At 40.0% G+C, this 17,116-nt stretch overlaps 1 protein-coding gene across 2 annotated transcripts in view; it reads left to right on the top strand.

The window, feature by feature from the left end:
* The window catches only part of LOC126108916 (RNA-binding protein 45), a 109,198-nt gene that overhangs the window by 8,955 nt on the left and 83,127 nt on the right, over nucleotides 1-17,116 (top strand). For both annotated transcript variants that reach the window (XM_049914279.1, XM_049914278.1), the window contains exons 3-4: nucleotides 10,619-10,813; nucleotides 15,170-15,354. In XM_049914279.1, the coding sequence (XP_049770236.1) occupies nucleotides 10,619-10,813; nucleotides 15,170-15,354 (380 nt within the window). The remainder of the gene's footprint in view (nucleotides 1-10,618; nucleotides 10,814-15,169; nucleotides 15,355-17,116) is intronic.

Genomic DNA, 17,116 nt, shown 5'->3' with positions numbered 1-17,116 from the left:
AGAGTTTTGTGTGTATGTTTGTGTTTATTTGTGTGTCTATCGACCTGCCAGCGCTTTTGTTGGGTAAGTCTCATCACCTTTCTTTTTAAATATATTTTTCCCACGTGGAATGTTTCCCTCTATTATATTCATATATATATATATTTGTGTGTGTGTGTGTGTGTGTGTGTGTGTGTGTGTGTGTGTGTGTGAACTTAAGTCTTTATTTACCTTTGAGATCTCAAAATTTGTCAGGGAAAAATGCTAAAACTTGGCTGGAAATCAGGGAATTTCACTTGGAGAAACTTGTGGCAACCCTGGTTATGTTACTGTGAGTAAGATGTGGTTCTAACTTCTCACAAATTTTAATGATGCCAGAAATAATTTCTAAAAGGTAACTAAAAGCAAATCACTCAATGAGGTATGATAAAGTAGATATTTAGTTTAAAACAGATAGATGTATTTATGTCATGAGTCTTAGCATATTGTATGTTTTTCCACTATAGCATACTAATTTCATTTTTAATTAAGTTGAGGTGTTGTCTAGTCAGGGCTGTGCCAGAGGCACGGTGGCTTAGAGTCGCACTGAGGAGGAGCAGAAACTGACCAGAGAAGAAGACATAAATGATAATTAATTGAAACCCTCAGTGGCCGACATGTGTTTTTGATATACCTCTATGGGGATAGCTCAAAATTTGTGCCCCAACCGGGACTCGAACCTGGGATCTCCTGCGTACATGGCAGACGCTCTATCCATCTGAGCCACCGAGGACACAGATGAATAGCGCGACTACAGGGACTTATCCCTTGCACGCCCTTCCGTGACACCCACATTACCAGCTGTCCACAATCTGCATATTTAATGTTCTTAACGAACAGTTGGGTATGTGGGTCTCACGGGAGGTGTGCAAGGGATAAGTCCCGCTATTCATCTTTGTCCTCGGTGGCTCAGATGGATGGAGTGTCTGCCACGTAAGTAGGAGATCCCGGGTTCGAGTCCCGGTCGTGGCACAAATTTTCAGCTGTCCCCATCGAGGTATAACACCACCACATTATCATTTATTCTAGAGAAGCTGCACCGTCATCAATGGTATCTGTTCCTTCGGGAACAGTTACTATTTTCATATATAGAGAAGAAGACATTTTAAGAATTAGCTGGTAGAGATAAGAGAATTCCCTTCTCTCTCGTGTTTCTATCTTCTGCTCCTGAGAAGAAGACTCTCCCTCGGGCCCATGACTGCGTAAGCACACTGTTGTCACAGTGCCATCATTTGTCCGAGTAGCGCTGTAACCAAATGACCAACAGACGTCTGTCGACGAACATAGTTTGTGTGGAAGCGGTGCACTTATTTCACACAGCTGCCGACTACACAGCTCACTCACGTTTAACGGCAGAGTTGTCATTCCTACTTACTACAGTGCTGTAAGATCTCAAATGTTACCGAGTGGGTGCTAAGTTAAAGGTTTCTGTTTGACCCGAGACTTCTGATTTTTGTGAATTTTTGCCTATTGCGGACCGGAGCAAGACTGAGCTAGAGTGCTTCAATGCATTGATAGAATAATGAATGAAAGGGGAAACAGCTGTCACTTATAGTACACTATATCGGTTTACTTTACTTTCCTGTCAGGGATTGTGTTAAATGAATATTCTATATCTTATCTTGAAAAATATGCAACTGATTCTGTCCAAACAGCACAGGGATTGATACGGTAGATCTTGTTAGCAAAAGGCTTTTGATACCATCCCACATGAGTGGTTCATAGTAAAGTTGCATACCTAATAATTATTGTCTCAGTTGTGTGACTGGATTTGTGATTTTTTATTAGGAATATCACAGTTCATAGTAAAAGGAGGAAAGTCACTGTGTAAAACAGAAGTGATATCTGACGTTCCCCAGAGAAGTGTTACAGGCCCTCTGCTATTCCTGATCTACAGAAATGATGTAAGAGACAATACGATCGGCCCTCTTAGACTGTTTGCAGTTGATGCGGTTATTCATCATCTTAGTAAAGGCATCAGAGGATCAAAACCAATTGGAAAACAGATTCAGACAAGATATCTGTATGGTACGACGAGTGGTGTCGGACACAAAATAACGAAAAGTGTGAGGTCATCCACACAAGTACTGAAAGGAATCACTTAAATTTTCCTCACATAATAAATCACACATCTCTAAAGGCTGTCAATTCAACCAAATACCTAGGGATTACGATTATGGACAGCATAAATAGGAATAATCATATACAAAATCTTCTTGGGTAGATGAACCAAAGACTGTGTTTCATTTGCTGAGAACACTCGGAAGATGCAACTGGTCTAATAAAGAGACTGCCTACAGTATGCTTGTGTATCCTTTGCTAGAGCACTGATGTGCAATATGGGATTCATACCAGATAAGATCTACAACGGACATTGAGAAAGTTCAAAAGATAGCAGCTCGTTACATATTATTGTGAAATAGGGGAGTGTGTGTCATTGTACGATACACAAGTTGGGGTGTTTTTCGTTGCAGAGAGATGTTTTCACAAAGTTTCCATTGCCATTGTTCTCCTCTGAATGCAAAAATATTTTGTTGGAACCCACCTACATGGAGGAAATTATCTTTGTAATAAAATAAGTGAAATCAGAGCTCACGTGAAAGGTTAAAGTTTTCATTTTTCCAGTGCACTTCTTAGTGTGGAATGATAAACAGTGTGAAAATGGTTCAAAGTACCCTCTTCCAGACACTTAATTGTGAATTGCAGACTAGTGCTTTAGCTGCTTTTAAGCTCCAGTTGAAGCAGCCGATGAAGAGCACTGATGCAACTTCCCTTTCAGATTTTTTCCCCAAAATGTGGGTATAAGAGATGATCATCCAAACATCAAAATAGCTTATGCTTATCCATTACGGATATTTTAGAACCGTGACTGTATATTAATGTAAATAAGTTATACACAACTGCAACCAGTCACTTTTTTCAATAATAATGCTTTATTACATTAACCGGTTTTCGAACCCTTTCAGGTTCATCTTCAGATGATTTCGGGAGGATCCGGGAAGTTACATCATTACTGGTAGTAGCATAATGCTGGGTGCTGGTTTGTGACAGTATAGGCGACTTTTTTCATATCTGTCTGCCTCCATTTTGGTGTCCTGAACACTTTCACACGAGCTATATTAGTTCACACTTTAACAGTGACACTTTACCAGCATCCAGCATGCGCTTTACAACTGTTGGTTATGACATCAAAATAGCTGTTTGGATGTTTATGACAATGCCGGTGTTGGCTACATCTTGTAAACTCATTATAGCAAATTAAAGATTATTACAAAAAAAAACTCATTATGGGTGAAAGCAGACTGACAAATTTAGCTATGTTGTAGATAGAGTAAAACGTACTTGCCGAACTGCAGTTCAGTGGCACAATCAATGAGTTTGTGCTCGAAGCAAAGAAATGCAAAGTAGAAGTTAATCCAATCACAATATTTGGAAAGAGGTAATTCCTGAATTCTTAATTGTAGTCCCTTTTCTTTTATTTCTCGGTGTTTGTTTGTGCACTGTTAATAATGTACAAGGAAGGAATAAAATCTGTTCTTTATTATATATGTATTAAAACCTATGTATAGTAGCTCTCATAAACAGTAAGATACAGATTTTGTTTTACTACCATTTTTTTTAAAGAAAGATTATGCTACTTTTAATTTAGTACTGTTGATACATTCAATTTGTTGCCTGCAATACTTTATATTTTTAGTAATGCTTAATTTTTTTTCTAAACCTGCTTGCAAAATTATACAATTTGCAAAGCTTGTGGAGAAAAAATTGCTGAAACATATGAGACATGTCTGGAAAGTAAGTACTGTTTTGGAAAACAACTCACAAAAACCTTCTTTTTTAAACCAAAATTTATTTTTACAAGTCAGAGCATTTCTTAAACTATTTTTCTACATAATTGCCTCCATTGTTCAGACATGTCATATCCACATATATACTCTGCAAACCACCGTGAAATGCACGGCAGAGGGATGTCCAATTTATCCAGTTATTAGGGTTTCTTCCCATTCCATTCACTTTCTGCACTTGCGCCCTAGGGTTGAGAACTGTAGGGTCTCCCTAAATGGGTCATGTATGTACTACACATCAGAGGCCTCAACTCAGGTAGCTGACTGTGTGGGGGGCACACAAAAGTTTTTTAAATTAGGCAACTCTCCATCCAATCCAGGTAACGATAGCTGTAGAAAACCCACAAGTGTCAGTCAGAGATGAAAAGAAATACTTCCCAAAGGAGAGAATATTAAAATCCTAATGGTAAATGGCCAAAGGATTGATAACGAAGTGTCAGTTTGAAGCACTCCTGAAAAGCAATGGAACTCACATAATACTAGGTACAGAAAGCTGGTTGAAACCTGAAACTGATAGCAGTGAGATTTTTGGGAAAAATTTAAATGTATATTGAAAGGGTAGACAAATGGGAAATGGAGTTTGGTGTATTTGTTGCAGTAGACAAGAAACTCAAAACCAACAAGATAGAAATTGAAGCTGCGTGTGAGATTGTTTGGGTACTTGGTATCATATGTGGGCATAAAATGATAACTGAGTCCTTCTGACACCCACCAGACTCATCTCCTGATCTGAGAGCCTCAGTTCACTTGTACACGAGTTCCCCCGTCATACGCAATCTTCGGTGGAGGTTTTAATCGTCCAACAGCCAACTGGGAAAATTACTGTTTCGTTATTAGTGTGTGTCGTAAGACATACTGTAATTGGCAAGCTTTTGGAACCAGTTACAACAGTCTTTTGTGCATGTTCTGCTGCCGCTTGGTGAGTAGATTTTTTTATCGATCCAATTAAATAATTTATATCTAAAAACAAAGATGCTGTAACTTACCAAATGAAAGCGTTGGTATGTTGATAGAGACAATAACAAACACACACACACACACACATTTCAAGCTTTCGCAACTCACGGTTGCTTCATCAGGAAAGAGGGAAAGACGAAAGAATGTGGGTTTTAAGAGTGTGTGTGTGTGTGTGTGTGTGTGTGTGTGTGTGTGTGTGTGTGTGTGTGTGTGTGTGTGTGTTTGTTTTCGTCTTTCCTGATGAAGCAACCGTGGGTTGCGAAAACTTGAAATTTGTGTGTGTGTGTGTGTGTGTGTGTGTGTGTGTGTGTGTGTGTGTTTGTGTTTGTTATTGTGTCTATCAGTGTACCAACGCTTTCATTTGGTAAGTTACAGCATCTTTGTTTTTAGATATATTTTTCCCATGTGGAATGTTTCCCTCTATTATATTCAATTAAATAATTTCATCAATAATTGATTGTTTTCATTGTTATGAAACATACTGTGAAACGTTACTAAGCGCCTTCTCTGAAAACTACCTAGAACAGATAGATATGAACCCCACTAATGCTGGAAATATATTGGAACTAGTGGCAAAAATAGACATGAACTCTTCGAGGAAGTCGGTACAAAAACTTGTGTTATTGGCCTTGATATGGTTGTTGCAACAATTGTTATCAAAGTTCAAAGGACAACTAAAAAAAGTAGGAAGATATGTATGTTCAGTGAACTAGATAAAAAATCAGTAGTGTCATATCTCATTGAGGAACTCGAAACTCTTAGCACAGGGCAAGAGCACGTAGAAGACCTATGGCTCGAGTTTAAAAGAATAGTTGACCGTGCACTGGATAGATGTATAGCCAGTAGAACAGCTCACAATAGGAGGGAACCTCCATGGTATACAGTCACAGTAAAGAAACTTCTAAGGAAACAGACATTACTGCATAACAGTAGTCAAACAAAGCTTCGGGCTATAAATAGAGAGATGCTGAATGAAATGCCTTTGGCTGTCAAGAGAGAGATGTGTGATGCCTTCAATGACTATCGTAGCAGAAAATTGTCAAACGATCTTTCGCAAAGTCCGAGGCAATTCTGTCCGTACGTAAAGGCTGTTAGTGGCACCAAAGCTAGTGTCCAGTCTGCAGCAAATGAGACAGGAACTGAAATTGAGGGTAGCAAAGCAAAAGCTAAAATGCTAAACTCGGTTTTCAGATGTTACTTTACAAAGGAAAACCCAGAAGAATTGCCCCAATGTAATCCTTGTACAACTGAAAAGATGAATTAAAAAAATATTAGTGTCAATGATGTTGAGAAACAGCTGAAATCATTAAAATTCAAGAAAGCTCCAGGACCCGATGGAGTCCCTGTCACATTCAATATTGAATTTGCAGCTGAGTTAGCCCCCACTTCTAACTATAATATGTCGTCGATGCCTCCGACAAAAAATTGTGCCCAGTTCTTGGAGAAAAATAAGTCGCACCTATTTAAAGATATTCTGAGCTCAAACATTGAGGTGAGGTGTCTTGAACACAGTGACCTCCTCAGTGCCAGCCAGCACTTACTCTGAAAACACAACTCGCACTTTTCTCACGTGACATACCGAAACCTTTGAATACAGGCAGTCAGGTAAATGCAGAATTTCTTGATTTTCAAAAGGCATTTGACTCAATACCACACCAGTACTTATTGTCAACAGAACAATCAAATGGGGGTATGAAGTAAAATTTGTGACTATATTGAGGGCTTTTTGGTAGGGAGGACACAGCATGTTATCTTGGATGGGGAGTCGTAGTCAGATGTTGAAGTAACCTTCGGGTGTGCCCCAGGGAAGTGTGTTGGAACCCTTGCTGTTCATGTTGTAAATTAATAGCCTTACAGACAATATTAATAGTAAAATCAGGCTTTTTGCAGATGATGCAGTTATCTAAAATTAAATCCTATTTGAAAGAAGCTGCGTAAATATTATCAGATCTTGATAAAAGTTCAACATGGTGCAGAGACTGGCAACTTGCTTTAAACGTTCAGAAATTGAAAGTTGTCGGAGGTACTGAAATGGCAGACTCTCGAAGACGTGTGTTTAGCCCATGGGAGAGTGTCACAGAGATACTGAAGGAACTAAACTGGGAGACTCTTGAAGATAAACATTAACTATCCTGAGCTGGTTTCAAGAACCAGCTTTAAATGATGACTCTAGGAATATACAAAAATCCCCTACGTATTGATCACAAAGGGGTCACGAGGACAAGATCGGAATAATTACAGTACGCACAGAGACATTCAAATAATCATTCTTCCCACTCTCTGTTAGTGAATGCAACAGGAAGAAACTCTGATAAATGGTACAAAGGGATATACTCTCTCCTTTGCACCTCACAGTAGTTTGCAGGGTATAGATTGTAAATGTCAATGTAGGTATATGGAGTGTGGGAAGAATGGTTGTTTGAATGCCTCTGTTCGTACTGTAATGATTCTAATCTTGTTCTCATGATCCCTATGTAAATGATAAATAGGGGTTTGTAGTATATTCCTAGATGCAGCAGTTAGTCGGTTCTTGAATTTCCATTAGTAGATTTTCTCATAATAGTTTACGTCTATCTTCAAAAGTGTGTAAGTTCAATTTCTTCAGCATCTCTGTGACATCCTCCCATGTCTTCTTGTATATGTTCAATACACCCTCTTATTCCTATTTGGTGCGGGTCCCACACACTTAGTTGCATGAGAGATTTGTAAGCAGATGTAGACTGATTGCACTTCTTGAGTATTCTACCAATGAACCAAAGTATGCTACCTGCTTTATCTACAACTGAGCCTATGTGATCAATCAATTTCACATCCTCACAGCGTGCTACACCCAGATCTTTCTATGAGTTAGCTGACTCAAAGAGTGATTCATTGATATTAGAGTCATAAGATACTATGTTTTTAATTTTGTGAAGTGCACAAATTTCCTTTTTTCAAAATTTAAATCAAGTTGCCAATCTCTGCACCATTTTGAATCTTTATCGAGATATGACCGAATATTTATGCAGCTTCGATCAGACAGTACGCCATTGTAAGTAACTTCATCGTCTACAAAAAGTCTGAGAAATATACCAGAAAGCCCTCGATCCAGTCACAAATTTCAGTTGATAGCACGTACGATCATAATTTTTGCAAATAAGCATAGGTATAGTACTGAGTCAAATACTTTTCAGAGATCAAGAAGTACGGCATCTACCTGACAGTTTTGATCCAAAGCTTTCATAATGTCATTGAGAAAAGAGTAAGCTGCATTTCACATGATCAGTGCCGTGACGGTTGGCATGGAGGGCGTAATTTTGTTCAGGATACCTCATTATTTTTGAGCTCAGAATATGTTCTAAGATCTTACAACAAATTCATGTCAGGGATATTAGACAGCAGTTGTGTGTATCACATTTTCTTCCCATACTGTAGCAGGTGTGTCCTGTGCCTTTTCCAAGAAATGGGTGTGGTTTTTTGTTTGAGGATCCGCAATAGATTATAGTTAGAATAGGGGCTAACTCGGCTGCAAATTCAGTACAGAATCGGACAGGGATTCCGTTGGGCCCTGGAGCTTTGTTCAATTTTAAAGATTTTAGCTGATTCTCAACACCACTGACACTAATACTTATTTCATGTGTCTTTTCAGTTGTACAGAGATTAAATTGGGACAATTCTCCTGAGTTTTCCATTGTAGAAGAAAGTTTGAAAATGGAGTTAAGCATTTCAGCTTTTGCTTTGCTAACTTCAGTTTCAGTTGCTGTCTCATTCGCTAGGGGCCGAACACTAACTTTGGTGCCACTAACTACCTTTACATACAACCAGAATTTCTTTGGGGTTTGTGGAAGATCGTTTGACGATATTTTGCTACGGTAGTCCTCGAAGGCATCGCACATTGCTCTCTTGATAGCCAAGTGCGCTTCATTCAGCATCTCTCTATTTATAGCCATATGCTTTGTTTAACAACTATTATGCAGTAATCACTGTTTCCTTAGAAGTTTTTTCCACAGTGACTGTATACCATGGAGGTTCCCTCCCCTTATGAACTGTTCTGGGAATATATCTATCCAGTGCATGGTCGACTGTCCTTTTAAACTTGAGCCATAGTTCTACACCTTCCTGCCCTGTGCTGAAAGTTTCAAGTTCCTCATTGAGATATGACACAACTAGATTTTTTATCTAGTTTACTGAACATGTAATGGAAAATCTAAGATGGAATGTAACAATATTGCAAAAAGGAAAGTTGCTACTCACCATATAGCGGAGTTGCTGAGTTGCAGATAGGCCTGTCTGCAACTCCGGATCTCTGCTATATGCCGAGTAGTAACTTTCCTTTTCACAGTATTGTTACTGAACATATATATCTTCCTGCTCGTTTTAGTTGTCCTTTGTACTTCGCTAATAATGGTCGCCACAACCACATCGTGATCACCGGTATCAGATTCGATGTGGACATCCTTATAGAGGTCAGGTCTATTTGTTGCCATTAGATCCAATATATTTTCATCTGAGAGGGGTTCCTAACTAACTGTTCTAGGTAGTTTTCAGAGAAGGCATTTAGTAATGTTTCACAAGATTTCATATGACGCCCACCACTAATAAAATTACAGTTTTTCCAATCGATTGTTGGGTGATTAAAGTCTCCACCGAGAATTGCATTACGATTGGCAAACTTACGTACAAGTGACTGAGGTTTTCTCTAAAAACTTTCAGTGACTTCAGGAGATGAGTTTGGTGAGCGATAGAAGGATCCAGTTGTCATTTTATGCCCACCTTTGACACCTAGTCTTGCTCAACCAATCTCACATGCAGCTTCAATTTCTGTCTCGGTGGATTTGAGATTCTTGTGTACTGCAACAAATACACCACCTCAATTTCCCATTTGCCTATGCTTTTAACGCACACTAAAATTTTGCCCAAAAATCTCACTGTTATTTATATTAGGTTTCAACCAGCTTTCTGTACCTAGTATTACATGACCTTCACAGCTTTTCAGGAGCGCTTCAATCTCTGACACTCTGTTGCGAATGCTTTGGCAGTTTACCATTAGGATTTAAATATTCTCACCTGTGGGAGGCACGAAATCAACTTTTCTGTGCTCTCTTCGTACGAAGGTGCCACCGGTGAAGACGGCCATTGCCGAACACAATTTTTTGTGTCGTCGTCACTGTCGGAGTGCCTCCCTCCAAAATCACGCCTAAAATTCAAAAACAAGTGGTAGTCGGATGGAGCAGAATTTGAAACAAAAGGCGTAGAGTGATGAATCGAGACATCGTATTGCTTCACGACAATGCACGTCCCCGTTCTGCTGGGTTCACTCGAAATCTTATTCACTAATTTAGTCGGGAGCAGTTTTATTCCCAGTTGTACATCCCCAATCTCGCACCTTCTGACTACCACTCGTTCTCGAACTTGTAGCGTGTCCCTGAAGGACGCCACTCTGACAGCGATTACGACAGAAAGAATGGTATTCGGTAGTGGCTGTCTTCACTGGCAGGATGTTTGTATGAAGAGGGCATACAAAAATTGGTTTCCCACTGTGACAAATGCCTGAACAATGGTGGCACAAAAATAGTTTAAGAAATGCTCTTTCTTGTACAAATTGTGGTTTGGAAAAAAAAAAAATTGTAAGATTGTCCCCCACCACACCCCTCTGCCACACCCCCTCAACTGGACATTCTTTTCAGACGTGCCTCACAGTTTTATGGAAGGGTGGGGAGAAGCAGCTTTGGCAGTAATGCCAGGTATGCGAGATACGTACAGTGCGGATTTGTGACGCAGATTGTAATGTCGAGGTGACGTTCGGTCTCGTGCTGCAGCCGGGACCAGGGCTCGAAGCGGGAGATGAACGAGTCGGAACGGCTGCTGCGGCTGTTCTGCGTCGTGCCCAAGACGATGACCGACCAGGAGTTGCGCGAGCACTTCCAGCAGTTTGGCGACATCGACTACGTGTCGATCGTCAAGGACCGCGAGACCAGGGAGAGCAAGGGCTTCGCTTACGTCAAGTTCCACAAGTGAGTATCGTTCTGGGTGGTCTTCTTGTGTGTGGGGCCTCGTCCCGTGTCTCCAATTGCTGCAGCTTTGCTTTTCTACGTTTGTAATACTCAGTTTCGTTATTAACATTGGTTTATTGATTTATTGCTGTTCTGTTATTATTTCATTCAAATCGTGTGCACCGTTTCAAATAATGATGAACTTTTATTGCATATAGATGATCGTGAGGCAGCCCATTAGCGGAACTGTAATTTGTACTCGGGTGATTCGTGTGAAAAGGTTTCAGGTGTGATTATGGCCAAACAGTGGGATTAAGACTTTGAATGCAGAGTGGTAGGTGGAGCTGTATGTGTGGGACATTCCATTTAGTAAATTGTTAGGGAATCCAGTATTCAGAGATACACTGCACCAGTAGTGTGCCAAGAAAATTAAATTTCAGGCATTACCTCTCACCTCGGACAATGCACTGTCTGACGGCCTTCCAGTAATGACCTAGAGCAGCAGTTTTCGTGTAGAGTTGGCAGTGGTAAAAGACAACCGACACTGTGTGAGATGACCACAGAAATCGGTGTGGGGCGTGCTTCGAATGTATCCGTTAGGACAGTGCAGTGAAATTTGGCATCGACGAGCTACGGCAGCAGACGACCGATGCGAGTGTCTCTCCAGGGCTCGTGACCGTATCGATCAGACCCCAGATGACTGGAAAACTGTGGCCTGCTCAGATAATCTAGATTTCAGTTGTCGAGGGCTGACGATACGGTCAAAGTGTGACACAGATCCCCACGAAGCCGAGCTGTCGACGGGGCACTGTGCGAGCTGGTGGTGACTACGTACTGGTGTGGGCCGTGTTGACGTGGAATGGACTGGGGCTTCTGTTCCCACTGAACTGACCGTCGACTAGAAACGGTTACGTTCGTCTACTCGGAGAACATTGCAGCCGTTTGTGGATGTTCCTAAACAGTGACAGGATTTTTGTGGACGACAGTGTGCCGTGTTACCGGGCCACAGTTGTTCGTGATCGGTTTGAAGAACATTTCGGACAGTTCGAGTGAACGATTTGGCCGACCGGGTTTCCCAACACGAATCCCACTAAATACTTATGGGACATAATCGAGAGGTCAGTTTGTGCGTAAAATCCCGCATTGGCAACACTTTCTCAATTACGAATAATAACAGATGCAGTACTTCTGCAGGATCTCCTGACGACTTGTCGAGTCCATGCCACATCGTATTGCTGCACTCTGCTGGGCAAAAGGCGGCCTCACACAATATTGAGTATCACGTGACTTTGTTGCCTCAGTGTAGTGCCTGTACGAAACTTGTAAGTATGCTACCCAAAGTCCGTGAAAGAAGTATTTTGTGGTAAGTGTACTTTCCGTGTCTCGTGAAGAAAATGCTTTGTTCCTAAAATGTACTTCCCAGTGGCCTTTAAAACAGCATTTGGTGGTGTGTATACTTCCCACAGCCCTAAAAGCTATATTTCGCAACAAATAGCAGCCAGTGCAGTGGACTACCACTAGGTGCCAGGAATGTATGGAAGTTGTACGACGTAATGTTTCTGGTAAGTATACTTCACAGGGCTTGTGAGAGAGTTAATAAATTGTACATTTGCTTGCACGCTTATAAATGTCTAGGATACAGAAAATTTTACACCTTTGATACTTCTCAAAAAATATCTGAATTTAATTCGTCCAGATTCTGTACCGTCACAATTTACACAGTACAGAATAACTGCCGAGCTATACTGTTAAGATAGTGAAAGAGATTCGAATATGTGGATCCACTTGCAAAGCAGAAATATTTGAGGTCCACTGTTGTCAATAAGTCTGTAAGACGGCTGACTAAAATCGTGAATGTACTAAACTTCTTTCAACTTTCACCGTGCAGTTAGTTCCCTTCCGTTAAAAAACTGCAATTAAAGAAGCACTTTGCAGAATTATCTGGCTTCCGAAGATTCGGTCCTAATGATTTACAACTGTATTCGGAACAGTATTTCCACCAGTAGCCGCATTAAATCTCGAGGTTTGGAATGAGACACAGTTGTATACTTTTGGTTGTAGGTCAATTTATCGCCATAAGAGGAAAGCTGATTCCCTTTTGATCAGCTGAATGTATGTCTAAATGAAACTGTTTATTCTAGAATGACATTTTACATTACTTTTATAGAGAAATTCATTGCACTACTTTAAGCTTTTCACAGCTACCCCTTTTCGCCTCTTCTTTTAATAATCCACAGTTACAAGTAATGGTTAAAGGGTACTTTCATTCAGTATTTAAAAGTAATTCATTTTTTATGTGGATATCAGCATTGGGTACAAAAAACCCTCTCGCAATTGTCATCACAGACACAGATGCATGTATGCTGTAGTAAGAACAGGGCGTGTGAACTCAATAAAAACTGAAGTATAGGTGCGACATTACGTCCTGAGGTATTACGTGTTACTTACCAATTTTCCATTTTTCTCTTTTCGAATGGAATTTTGAAATACAGAATAGCCAGAAATCAACAGCAGGGATGATCTTGCAATTGCTGGCTGTTGCCTCTGTTGTAGCGGTGTCGGCCTCATTATCTGTGGCTGATGCAGTGAAGATTTAACTGCATTTGCGCCACTTGGGTACTAGATATGAAACGGAAATATATGTTTAGTAAAATGTTGTAGCAAACAAATAAAATTATTTATTTACATAAAAAAATCATTTTGACATATATTAAATTACTACTATGTCTTGACACCAAGATTCACTTAGGTAGGAAGAACAGCAGTGTGAAAGCTCCAATATCTTGTCACACTTTAGCTCCAATGAGCAACCATTTTGGATAAGTATTTGCACTAGAATATCATAGGGGAGAAACCAGGAGCTTGTTCTCCAGCTCACATAGTTAATTCTTTTCTTCCTCTATATTTGATGATACGTTACCACTTTCTGGAGCTTGGTTAACAATGTGAGGTGCTTCTCTGACGACCAGTATGAAATCTCCACAGTATGATATTCTTCTCCAATTGTACTAGTAGATACTATTTCATTTTTAATCCCCCCCAATAAATAAAATGTCCCAAAATAACTTTTCCACTTACAAAATTCATACTTTCTTTCTTAGAATTAAACAGTTGCTACTCAGTTTGACAGTAAATTAGCACCTGTACTAGTCTCTGGTTTGTACTACCTCCAAAATTCTCATCATTTTATGCTTATTTCACTTCCATATTTGTATTTGGTCATATCGGTTTTCTTGCCTGTAGGAAGTATGGAGTTATTGTAGATAATGAACAACTCAGTTCTAAATAGTTCTCTTAAAATGACTAGTATTGTATAAACATTATGTATATATCTGATATGTTTGCTTACCTATTTGGTGCACCTGTGTTATTCCTGGTAGCGATGTGATGTCTGCAACGAACGGCAAGCATTGCTACGATACATAACATGTGGTTCCTGTGCGTCAGTTCCTTCGTGACTTGAAGTGTGCACATCGCTAGTATGGCTCTAAGAGTTGAGATATCCATAAAAAAAAACATTACCTCGCATCACTTCTGCTCTCCCACTTACACCCATCCCCCTCCTTCCGCCTTCTGCCTCACCCCACTGTCAAGGTTTAGTTCATTTATGCACACAGTTGACTGACATATTATATAGTATCTGCACTGTAGTGACTGGGGAAGAAAATTGGTTGATGTATTTCGACCGTACTGAGAGTCTCCCTGTAAAGAGTGGATAGTTATTTTTGATCCTGCTCCCACTCTAAGTACCTTGTCGGTTCTATCTGTAGTGTTGTCAAGTACATGTTGCATGGCTGTGAATGTCTTTGAAAGGGCTCTGCAGTATGCTGATCAGGACTATGAGCTACAGATTCAAAGTCCGTGTTTTGCATATTTTTTGATTATGAAATTGGATGGGAAAAAGCTTCGTGTCGAGAAATTACTTAAACTGGGGAAGTACTCTTTTCACCGTCAAGAAAATTATGCTGTTTCTCATCAGAAGCAATCATTTATTGAAAGCTTAAGTAGAGCCAGAAGAAGAAAACAAGCACTGACCATTTAAAAAAAAAAAACTGTTGAAATTTTTGCAGAAACAAACATTCCAGTCAAAAAGCTCTTGTTATAGCGAATAAAAACTACTCTCTTTTTGTTACTACTTTATCTCCAGTTGCCTTTTTTTTTCTCCTGTCAATTTCAAAGCACTAAGAATTCGTCTTCATGCACCTAGTGCAGCAACCTTATAAAGTTGTATATCTCGTTTACGAAAAAAAGATCGAACAAAAAAAAATTGTTGCTGATTTTGCCAAAAAATAGGTACTAAAATTTTGGGTTCCTAGCAGTGAGTGATTACCTGGCATACGTACAAGACGAAAATGGAGAACTTTAAATATCTTGCAGAGTATCTCACGCAGCCAAGGCGTACGAAGGCTGCGACCGTTCATTCAAGGCGGTGTTTGCCGAACCCAAACGGCAGGCACCGAGGGACAACCCTTTCCCTGACCGCTTCTCTTCAGCGTCCGGGTCGGGTGGAGGGATGCCTGGCGGGGGAGTGTTCGACAATGCGTACACTCCTTTCAACAGCCGTAAGTATTGTACATAGTTTTTTGATGTTATAGTGCTGTAATGATAATTGTATTTTATAAGAACGTCGTATGTTTCTCGTCACATTAAAAGGGCAAGTAACTTTTGTTTCCGTACTACAGGGAAAGGACAGTATGTAGTAGCATCTCGTGTGTGCCAGTTTCTCAATCGTCTGGGATGCATTATTTTCCATGACAGGTGAAACGTGTTCGTGAGAACCCAAATTATTCGGGCAGAGTGGGCATTCCTTGCTGAAAGAAGTCTGTTAGCATCAGATATAGGCCTTAGTTTGAGGGAGAAATTTCTGATAATGTACTTGTAAAACACAGAATTGTATGCAAGTACAGAAGTAAATTAAATTACTGACTCCAAGAAAACTGGAAAAGAAGAAGATTAAGACTTTTGAGGTGTGATGTTGCGAAAGGTGGCAGAAATCTTATGGACCGACAAGATAAGAAATGAGGTGGTCCTCTGCAAAATTTACTAGGAAAGGAATGTCTGCGAAAAACTCGCGGGAAGAGACCGGACGATAGGACACGAGCTGAGACATTGAGGAATAACTTCCGTGATAAAGACTGTGTCGGAAAACGGCAAATAATTGAGGTTGTCCTCCGCAAGTGCTACTCTGAAATGAAGAAGTTGGCACAGAATTGGAAATGGTGCCAGGCTCAGGCTGCATCAAAACAGTCAAAAGACCAGTAGTCCGAGGAATAAAAAGTTATTTGTTGACTTCAGTAGCCCAGAAAGGGAGACAGTTGTGATATCGAGGACTGTATTGCGGAGGTTTGAATGACAGCTGCAGTTTAGAGTCTTGTCAGCTGAGAAGTGTGCACGAGGATTTGAAATTGGCAAAGGTTGCAGAGAGAAAGTAAAGAGAGGAAGAACCGAAAGGTAGTGGCAATTGACACGTGTGGAGTTCTGTGGTATGTTTTCCTCGGGTTTCACAAATGGTGTGATGGCTAGCAGAAGAGACAACTACAAGTTCTGTGTTTGTCAAGTGTCCAAATTCCTTTCTAACAGCAGTAAAATGAGCAAAATGGTTTGGCTTCCACAGATCACAGACAAAAGCAATTGTTTAATTGATTGCATAATTATTAATGGAGAGGCATGAGATGTTTGTCCAAATACCGAAACAAAAGTATTGGTCCCGTACCATGTTACTTTGGAAGCCTGTAAAATGCTACCATATGTTTCCATCAAAGGAGACCACTGTCTTTCGGAACAGGTCTTGTGTGTGTGTGTGTGTGTGTGTGTGTGTGTGTGTGTGTGTGTGTGTGTTTTTGAGTAAACATCCTTTAACTTGCTTTAAAATTTTATTTTGAGCTGACTATTCTTTTTTGTCTTTCTTAGTTAATGTCACAGATGTGTTTCCACGTGTTAGGGCAGGGACAGCCATTACTTTAAAAAGTTTCAACTTTTTATCTGCTTATGCCTTGTCACCCAGTGTTATGTATATTTGAAACTCATTTATCATTGACTTTGTTACATATTTATATTTAATATTGCAGCCTAACAGCTGAAAATGTGACACCTGTTCTATTGATTGTTTGAGTACTATGCTGCAGAGTGTTGCAAATTTTCCTTTGGAAGACATTGCTTTGAATTTTTTTACTGAAATGATAATTGTTATGCATTTGATTTAGGTGATGTGTTGCAAAATGGAGGTCATTTTCTGACTTACGAATAATTATATGATCATCAGCAAAGAGCAGAATATATCTGTGTGTCCTGATATTAACCTGAGACCTTTTGCTTGACAGTGAT

The sequence above is a fragment of the Schistocerca cancellata genome, chromosome 11 (assembly GCF_023864275.1).
Source record: "Schistocerca cancellata isolate TAMUIC-IGC-003103 chromosome 11, iqSchCanc2.1, whole genome shotgun sequence".
In the NCBI taxonomy this organism is placed as follows: domain Eukaryota; kingdom Metazoa; phylum Arthropoda; class Insecta; order Orthoptera; family Acrididae; genus Schistocerca; species Schistocerca cancellata.
Note: the sequence above shows the minus strand (reverse complement) of the source record. Positions and strands in the feature narration are given on the sequence as shown.